The sequence below is a fragment of the Bison bison genome, unplaced genomic scaffold (genome assembly GCF_000754665.1).
Source record: "Bison bison bison isolate TAMUID 2011002044 unplaced genomic scaffold, Bison_UMD1.0 scf7180017864462, whole genome shotgun sequence".
Lineage (NCBI taxonomy): Eukaryota > Metazoa > Chordata > Mammalia > Artiodactyla > Bovidae > Bison > Bison bison.
In genome coordinates, this window is record NW_011495024.1 from 1,587,427 (window position 1) to 1,597,705 (window position 10,279).

Consider the following 10,279-nt stretch of genomic DNA (forward strand, 5'->3'; position numbering starts at 1 on the left):
CCCAGCATCAAATGTCAGTGGTCTCACGGCTGAGAAACCCCATTTTAGAGAGTCACGTTGAGAAAGAGCAGTTTGAAACAAGGAATAAACATTTCTTATATTCTAATACATATTAATTGTATTTTAAAAAATCTATGAATGATGCTTCTTCATGCTCCAAGGAACATGGCTGTAACTGGTCTACAGAGCACTCAATTGGTGAAATCAGATACCATTTGCTTCCATACAGTTTTAACATTAAACCGATTAAACATACTTTATCCTTCTATGTCAGAGCATAAGCACTGCTCTCCAGAGTCAAGCAAACCCTCCATATGAACAGCTGTGATTCCAGAAATGCTACTCAATAGGTTGAACATCTCCACCTGTTCAACTGACTCACAAACAAAAGTCACAGATCCACCCTCCAAAATATACTTAGGAAGGATATCATTTTACTATGTGAACTCATTAAATTACCTAACCAAGTCCAGGGGTCAGTAATAGACAGCAGGTGTGACTCTGCTTTGGCGCTACATTTGAGCCTGTTGGTTCTAAAGGTTAAAGTCAAGGGCTCCTTCATCTCACTAAAACCAACACATGAAAACGTCTGATTTACATGCAATACATTTTCAGATGATGTACTTTCAAGGAAGGAAAACATACCAGAGAACGAAATCGTACAGATTCTATCTGTCCATACTCTTTAAAAAATGACTTCAGCTTCTAAAAAAGAGAAAAAAAAAAGATACATATATTTTAGTCCATTTTAAGAACATCAAGTAAGTACCACAAAACAGAATTAAGTAAAATGGTTGGATAATCTTTTCCTGCCACGTTTCAACAATATTTCAGGAAAAGTAAGTAACTATTCAGTTAGAAGACAAAAGTTTTTAAGTAACTATTCAGTTAGAGGACAAAAGTTTTTACTGAAACTTATGTAAAAAAAAAAAAAACAACACACAATTCATGTTACTATCCCTGAAATACACATTTCTGCCTTTCAATCTTTCAAAATCTTTTACTACATGTAAACTAGTACTATATGCTCCATAGATTCTGTCATCTTTTCACACTGGCTTATTTAAACCAGAAATGGATTTTAAGGATGCTTATGTCACTATGGGAAATTTCCCAATTGTCTGGAACCGAGACCATCAGATTCAAGAAAAATCTTTGGGTGAATTATATACATTATGCTTATGACTGGCTCAGGATGTGATGAATGTGTATATTTGACAGCTCACACAATAATGTCTATAAGCAACTTTAATTCAAAAATAACTTATTAAACATGTAAAGCTCCACAAACACTCCCCTCCCTTGAGCCCTTATAATCTAACATGAAGATAAGTAACCAAACCAAAACTATACTACTACGGAAAATGGCTTATCTTCTACAAAATAATCACCCATCAAAAGCTAGGAGACAAAAGGTCAAAGGGGAAAGGGAAAACCCAGAAAATAAGCTTCTTGTACTGTTTTAAGAAAGTGGAACTGAAATTGTTCCTTAAAAGATAAGCAGGATTTTGACCCAAGGGATTGCCATCAGGGTGACTATCACATGAACACACAGAAAGAAAAGGGCGTGTCTTGGTTGATCGAACTCCAGGTAATGGAGGGAACTTAGGAAGGATGGATTCATTTTCATGACAAATATTTATCAAGCCTCTACTACACATCAGGCACTGTTTCAAGTGCTAGTGACAGAGACGTGAAGAAGAAAAATACACATCCCTGCACACACCGTGCTGCTGTTCTCGTGGCATGTAACAGAAGAGAAAGCTGGAGGAAAAAACCAGAGAAGACCACTGCGACAGTTCAGATAAGATTTGCAAAAGCCCGAATTAGAGCAGAGACTCTGGGAATGGAAAGGAGCAGGTGGATGCTGGAATGAATCTATCAAATGATTTATATAGTCATTTATAATGAAATTATGTATTAATGACTTATTAATTATGTACTTATTCAATAAAGTGATATCAATGGCCTTCCTGGGCGGCTCAGACGGTAAAGAACCTGCCTGCAATGTGGGAGACTTGGGTTCAATCCCTGGATTGAGAAGATTCCCTGGAGGAGGAAATGGCAACCCTCTCCAGTATTCTTGCCTGGAAAATCCCACAGACAGAGGAACCTGGTGGACTGCAGCCCATGGGTTTGCAAAGTCGGACATGACTGAGCAACTAACACACAAACACAAAAACAAAATTATGAATTAGTAATTTCTCTGCATGTTTATAATACACAGACTATACACTCACCTTCTTATTACAGGTGACAGGCAAATTCCCAACAAACACAGTTCTCTCATTCTTTAATCTCTCTTCTTCTTGGTTGATTTGAATTTTCTTTCTTTGATTTACAACTGTCTCTTCTACATCATCAAGTAATTCTTTATCTGCAACTGTAACACCAGGTTGAGAATTTTTCCTTTTCTGCCCTTGTTTCTGGTGAATTTCTTCTTCTAAATCAGCACTTGCTAAAGCATCTTCCCTTTTTAAGCCAAAAAAAAAAAAGAGGGCATGGAAGTCAGGTCTAGCATTTGGCAAAGCACAGATTAGGAATGCTTCCCACCTCCTGGCTTTCCTATAAACTTACCATTCATAATCTACATTTAAATAGCATTATCAAAATGTGACTCATATCTTTAGGAAACTCAAGAATTAGCAAAAGGTCAATTTCTGAAGATAGTTTAAAACTGCCAACTAATTAAGCAACAAAAGTTCACTCAAACAAAAGCTGGTTCACTTGAAGTTCTTGGGGATTTAGTTTACCTGCTGCTGCTGCTGCGTTGCTTCAGTTGTGTCCGACTCTGTGCGACCCCATAGACGGCAGCCCACCAGGCTCCCCCGTCCCTGGGATTCTCTAGGCAAGAACACTGGAGTGGGTTGCCATTTCCTTCTCCAATGCATGAAAGTGAAAAGTGAAAGTGAAGTCGCTCAGTTGTGTCCGACTCTTAGCAACCCCATGGACTGTAGCCTACCAGGCTCCTCCATCCATGGGATTTTCCAGGCAAGAGTACTGGAGTGGGGTGCCATTGCCTTCTCCGAGTTTACCTTCTACCAGTGCCTAATTTTATTCTCTGCTCTAGAATTCTAGAGTTACTGCAGCACTCCCAGGGGCTCTATTAAGGTTAACAGACCAGCAAAGTATTTAACTTTGTAAAACCAATCTGACTAACAGAAGAGACCAGATTTCCAACTGCAATATTTAAAGGACTGCTTATCAAAATTATTGGCTTGGCCAAAAAGGTCATTTGGGTCTTTCCATAAGATGTTATAGAAAAACCTGAATGAACTTTTTGGCCAACCCAATAAATTCTGCCAGTATTGTAAAGTATCAGTGCACTTGGATAAGCACACCAGTCCAGAAAGAGAACTGGACCAGGAACTTAGGAGTGAGGGGGGAGAAGGAGTAGTAGGCATCATCAAACTCATTCATTCATTCGCTCAATAAATATTTACTACTCAGTTCTAGCCTCTGAGGATACAAAGATAAGCAGACCATTAAAAGCTTTTAACAGTCTAGTCTCGGAGGAGACAGGCAAGCTTCACCATAAAATAGTAACATGTGTAATACCTGGTGTAGAAACATAAAAGAAACAAGAGACATTCTCAGAGGAGGAAAGGCAGTATACAGCATGTGGTCAGTCCTCAGTGAATGATGACCATTATCATCCCTCCACTAGACCACAATTTCCACTAAGGAGAGGGTATATGTCTAGTTTTCCCATTTACTATGGCATTTAAAGTACCTAGCAGGAGATGAAATGAGACGCAACAGTAAGGTAGGAACCAGATCAAGAAGGACCATGCCTGTTATGCAAAAGTGCGTAGATTTTATCCCACAGAAGACAAGGAGCTCGTGAAGACTCTGAAGGTGCCTGAAAAAGGTCATTTAACAGCAGCTGCTGTTCAGTCACTCAGTCATGTCGACTCTTTGGGACCCCATGGACTGCAGCATGCCAGGAGGTCTCCCTGTCCTTTACTGTCTCCTGGAGTTTGCTTAAATTCATGTGCACTGAGTCGGTGATGCCATCTGAACATCTCATTCTCTGTCGTGCCCTTCTCCTCCTGCCTTCAATCTTTCCCAGCATCAGGGTCTTTTCCAATGAATCAGTTCTTTTCATCAGGTAACCAAAGTATTGGAGCTTCAGCATCAGTCCTTCCAATGAACACCCAGGACTGATTTCCTTTAGGATGGACTGTTTGGATCTCCTTGCAGTCCAAGGGACTCTCAAGAGTCTTTTCCAGCACCATAGTTTGAAAGCATCAATTCTTCAGCACACAGCCTTCTCTATGGTCCAACTCTCACATCTGCACATGACTACTGGAAACACCATAGCTTTGACTAAAGCAGAGCAAAGTGATGTCTGATTTTTAATACGCTATCTACATTTATCATAACTTTTCTTCCAAGGGGCAGTCGTCTTTTAATTTCATGGCTGCAGTCACGTCTGCAGTGATTTTGAAGCCCAAGAAAAAAAAGTCTGTCACTGGTTCCACTTTCCCCCATCTATTTGCCATGAAGTGATGGGACCAGATGCCACGATCTTGGTTTTTTGAATACTAAGGTTTAAGCGAGCTTTTTCACTCTGCTCTTTCACCCTCATCAAGAGGCTCTTTAGTTCCTCTTCACTTTCTGCCATTTGAGTGGTATCTGCATATCTGAGGTTGCATATTCTGCATATTTCTCCCAACAGTCTTGCTTCCAGCTTGTGATTCATTCAGCCTGGCATTTCACATTATGGGCAGCAGAGCAGAAGATAGTTATGAATGCAGCAAGGCTGGGTAAGGGAGACCAGTAAAGAGACAGTTACAACTGCAGGCATCTCAGAAGACAACAAACTCACCAGAGCAAGAGAGGTGGTGGAAAGGGAAATCACATTATAAGAGATAATTAAAAGACAGCATCATTAGGACTTGAGAAACGTAGGGAAAAGAAAGAGTCTAAGATGACTCCCAAGTCACAGGCTCAGGCAACTGGAAGGCTGATGGCACCACTCATGCAGAGGAACAGGTATGATGAGTATAATGAGATCAGTTTGAAGCATCCTGAATTTGATGTGTATATGAATAAGCCGATGGGCAGCAGAGCACTGCATGATAGGACACTGCCAAAGAATTGATGCTTTGGAACTGTGGTGCTGGAGAAGACTCTTGAGAGTCCCTTGGATTGCAAGGATCCAGTCCATCCTAAAGGAAATCAACTCTGAATATTCATTGAAAGGGCTGATGCTGAGGCTGAAGCTCCAACATACTGGCCATCTGATGCAAACAGCCAACTCACTGGAAAAGACCCTGGTGCTTGGAAAGAGTGAGGGCAGGAGGGGATGACAGAGGACGAGATGATGGATAGCATCAACAACTCAATGAACATGAATTTGAGCAAACTCTGGAAGATGGTGAAAGACAGGGAAGCCGGGGTGCTGTAGTCCGCGAGGCTGCAAAGAGTCTGACACGACTGAGCAACTGAACAACAAGAACAATCAACAGGCTGACAAACAGATATACAGGCTTACAGATCAAGCAATAGAGATCAGGGGATTACCCTGATGGTCCAGTGGGCTTCCCTCATGGTTCAGACAGTAAAAAATCTGCTCTCAATGTGGGAGACCTGGGTTCGATCCCTGGGCTGGGAAGATCCCCTGGAGAAGGAAATGGCAACCCACTCCAGTATTCTCGCCTGGAAAATCCCACGGACAGAGGAGCCTGGAGGATTACAGTCCACGCAGTCGCGAGAAGTTGGACACGTCTGAGCAACTAACACTTTCACTCTCACCAGTGGCTAAGATTCTGCGCTCCCAAGGCAGGGGGCCCGTTTTCCATCCCTGGTCAGGGAATTTTATCCCACGTGCTGCAACTAAAAGATCCCTCGTGTCACAACTAAGACCTGGCGCAGGCGAATAAATCTATGTTTTAGAAAGAGACAGTGAGATCAGAATGCTAGAGCCACACAGACTGGGAGACTGCCCAGATTGATGGGTATAAAAAAGAATTATGAGATGAACAAGAACAGAATCCTGAGCGAAATGAACATTTAAGGAACAGTCAGAAGGAAAGGTGCCTGAGACAACAGTGAGAAGGAACAGACAGAGAACTGGAAACTCAGAAGAGGTTGACACCAAAGAATGCAATAGCTTCAAGAATGGCAACCACATGACATGTAAAAGAGAGGGCTACAGTTAGAGGCAGTGCTCCCTATTAAATGTGGCACCTAGGTCAGAACGGCTTCCCTGAGCACTGTTTCAAAAGTATGGTCAGATCAAATAAAAAATTAACAACCAGAGTGCCAGTGTGTGGAAGGGAAGATAGATCAAGAAAAGGAAGAGAGAGCAAGTGGAGATTTCTTTTTCTAAAAGCTCAATGATGAAAGAAAGATTTGGGGGTCACATATGCCTGTGGACAGTTGGATTTCTTTAAGATGAGAATCTTTAAGACAATCTTGAGTGGACAGATCAAAGATACAGGAAAAAAGCAGAAATGGATATAGGTATCTGATGGCATAACCTCTGAGAAGACAGAAGAGGTACGTGATATATAAACAGTACAGGTGACTGCAGTAATCTTGGACAGGGAGTAAGACACCCTTCTCTGAAAGCGGAAGAAACTAAAAACGTGATAGCTGCAATCAGGAGGAGGAGGAAAGGAAGCAATTCACAACTGTTAGCAATTCATGACTCTCAGAATAGCTAACAAGACCACCTGCCAACAGAGAACAGAGATATAAAGAGCGTGAAGAGAGTGGTCTAGAGACTGAGGAAAGTTAACTAGAAACGTATAGTGTTTAAAAAATAAACTGTTTAAAAAAAAATTGAGCTAATGGAGGAATCTGATCTCTGAATAAGTTTTAGAAAACCAAACTCATCTTTTATATACACGAAGTAATATTTATAGATGAAATCTAAGTCTTAGGTTTGCTTCCAAACAATGAGGAAGATATGAACAGGATAAAGATGAAACAAGCTTTGCCAAGTATTAATTACTGCTGATGCTGGGTACATGGGGTTCCTTACTCTTTTCAATTTTTGAATATGTATGGGACTTAACATAATAAAAAATTTTTAAAGAGAACTATCAAGTGAGAAAAAAAACTAAAATGAATATTACCAGTGTAAGAATCTCAATTTCGTTACCATCTGATTTCTTTCCCATCAACTTAAAAGAATTTTACCAACCTGTTTGCCAACTTCTTCTCTGCATCAGAAAGTTTCTTCTTCACTTTCATTTTTTTGGCAGGTTCTTGCAAAAGTGGCCTTTGGATTTGGGGTGAACTTTCTTCCTCCTCATCTCGTTTCCTTTTTTTGATGGCTTCCTTTTAAAAGTTTAAAGTTATGTTTGAGACCTCATCACTTACTGGTCTTTCAAAGTAGCATCTTTTCTCTCTCACTGGTATATCCAGTAATGAAAGGTTACTGAAAATTGATCATATCTGCCCCAGTTTACAAAGCATCCCCTGCAAGGTAGGTTGCTTGTCTTTAAGTTGTTTTAATGGGCCACTCGTAGTAGAACGCAATGACTTACTTTAGGCACAGGCACGTACACGGGTTGAAGCTGAGGGTTCACAGAGCCGAAGAGGGAAGCCAGTCGACCGGTACTACCCCTGGAGGGTTGCTTGCCGCGGAATAAACTATTGGCGACTTGTCCCACCTCATAGTCTCCTTCCAGATTCCCACAAGCGCCGTCGTCCGGGTTCTGTCTAGACACGGACGCCAGAGACTCAACGACATGATTCCACGCACCACCCCTCGCGTCCCAAGCTCCCGAACGCATTCCCGCCCAGGCAGACAAGCCACGAGCCACTCACCCCTCCTGCGCACTCTGCTTTTTCTCACGTTTGTTCTTCCCTTCCAGGGCCATTCTTCACCTAAAAGCCTCCCAGCCCGCCGCAACAGCACGTGAACCCGCACTTCCGGGTCTCGGCCGCTCGGCTCTCGGAGCCACGCCCCTTCCGCCCCAGGAGTCTCTGTGGACGCGCTAGGGGTGGAGACAGCAGGCGAAGGGGCGGAGATAGCGGATGAGGGCGGACACTGCGAGCCTGCCGGTCGAAGCCAGACTTTCGAATCGGTTCGCACTTAACTCTCTTTGGCTGAGACCGAGTGTTCTTCCGTGAATAGTTCAGGTCTGAAGTAGGAATAAGAATCAGCCGCTGTGAGTGGGCTGCGAATCCAAGCAGAGGTAAAACACGTACGAGAATCTCTGCGTTGTCGAAGACAGAGGAGGTGTGTCGGGAAATGAGGTTACAAAGATGTAGGTCACACTGTATTAACAAATGACGAATCGGTGTGAAGGATACACGGGGCTCCTTAGTGCTGCTCTTGCAACTTTTCTGAAATCTGACATAATTTCAAAGTAAAATTGAGAAGAAATTGTGGTAGACCACAGCTCTAACCTGGGCTTCCCTTGTGGCTCAGACGGTAAAGAATCTGCCTGCAACGCTGGAGATCTCGGTTCGATCCCTGGGTTGAGAAGATCCCCTGGAGGAGGGCGTGGCTACCCACTCCAGTACTCTTGCCATGGACAGAGGGAGCCTGGCGGGCTACAGTCCATGGGGTCTCAAGAGTCGGACAGGACTAAACGACTAAGCAGAGCACACGCACAACTCTAACCTGCCCTGCGCTATTACACCAGAAAAAGGAGAACCTTGGCTCTCAAAGCCTGAAGAATCCCCATGGACAGAGAAACCTGGCGGGTTACATTCCTTGGGGTCGCAGTTCAATTCAGCCGCTTGGTCGTGTCCGACTCTTTGGGGTCGCAGAGTCGGACACAACTGCGCGACCAAGCACACTGCATTGGCTCTCAAAGCTAATGCGATTTTCTCAACCTACTCAGCGTGCGTGATAAGTCGCTTCAGTCGTGTCCGACTCTGCCATCCTATGGACTGTAACCCGCCAGGCTTCTCTGTCCATGGGATTATCCAGGCCAGAATATTGCCAGGAGTTGCCATGCCCTCCTCCAAGGGATCTTCCCTACCCAGGGGTCGAACACACGTCTTTAAGTCAGCTGTATAGGCAAGTGAGTTCTTTTACCACTAGCGCCACCTGGGAGGCCCCCACCTCCAAAGCCTGCTTTTTCCCATCACCTAGTTATTTCATAACCTGTCATTCCTCATTTTTGTTATGCCTTCCTCCACTATTATCCTCCTCTTTACCCCTCATTGTCACCAGCAAAATTGTACCCATCCTTCAAGGCCCAACTCACTTGGTAAAATTCCCTGCCATTTACAATAGAGATGAAATAGTGTCTCTAGATACAAATTGGTCTCTTATTCATCCTGTATTCTGTATCCCCACTCACCATACCTAGTGAGTATGTGGTAAACGGACTTTGAAGTAATAAAAGATAAATATTAGATTATCATTAGTCATTGACTCAGTAGTTTGGGTGATGAAAGCAAGTGACCTTGAATCTTTGGGGACAGACTTGCTATTTTTGGAGAGCTGCTTAACAAGTCACTGGGAATGTATGACCTTTTTTATAGTCCACATCAGATAACATGATGGTAAACCATTATTTGCTTGGCCCTGATTTTGCTTTGAGTCCCTCAGTTTGACTTCCCATAATTGTGACCTTGTGGTATCTCACAAAGAGAAAAACTGTCCATATCTGCAACTCAAGCATCTCCATCTATTCTATACCATCCAAAGAAGATATTTTGTTCACTTTTCTTTCAGAATGTCTTCCAATCAGATTCCTTCCTCACTCTAAGATTTCAAGAATCACTTCCTATCTGGAGCACCGTAACCTCATTGAATCTGGCCTTCCTGACACTTCCTCTCCACACTAGCCTACTGCATTCCACTTCCAGATGAGTATGTTAAATGCTAAATTAAGATTTGCATCTCCTCTATGTTACCATCACACCAATCATCGAGTTTCTTGTATGCTCATACACTGCCCTCGTTAAAGCTCTTATGCACGTTTTCCTCAACCATGTAATTTAGTGCTTAATTTTCAGTTCAGTTCAGTCGCTCAGTCATGTCCGACTCTTTGCGACCCCATGAATTGCAGCACACCAGGCCTCCCTGTCCATCACCATCTCCTGGAGTTCACTCAAACTCACGTCCATCGAGTCGGTGATGCCATCCAGCCATCTCATCCTCTGTCGTCCCCTTCTCCACCTGCCCCCAATCCCTCCCAGCATCAGAGTCTTTTCCAATGAGTCAACTCTTCGCATGAGGTGGCCAAAGTACTGGAGTTTCAGCTTTAGCATCATTCCTTCCAAAGAACACCCAGGGCTGATCTCCTTTAGAATGGACTGGTTGGATCTCCTTGCAGTCCAAGGGACTCTCAAGAGTCTT

The 10,279-nt window shown here is 43.1% G+C and overlaps 1 protein-coding gene across 1 annotated transcript in view; it reads right to left on the minus strand.

Moving 5' to 3' along the window:
- Positions 1–7,912, minus strand: part of RBM34 (RNA binding motif protein 34) — a 17,264-nt gene extending 9,352 nt beyond the window's left edge. The window contains 5 exon segments of the mRNA XM_010860086.1: positions 646–705; positions 2,241–2,472; positions 7,157–7,293; positions 7,503–7,677; positions 7,786–7,912. Of these exon segments, the coding sequence (XP_010858388.1) occupies positions 646–705; positions 2,241–2,472; positions 7,157–7,293; positions 7,503–7,677; positions 7,786–7,838 (657 nt within the window). The 5' untranslated portion in view covers positions 7,839–7,912.
- Between the last annotated feature and the right edge of the window lie 2,367 nt (positions 7,913–10,279).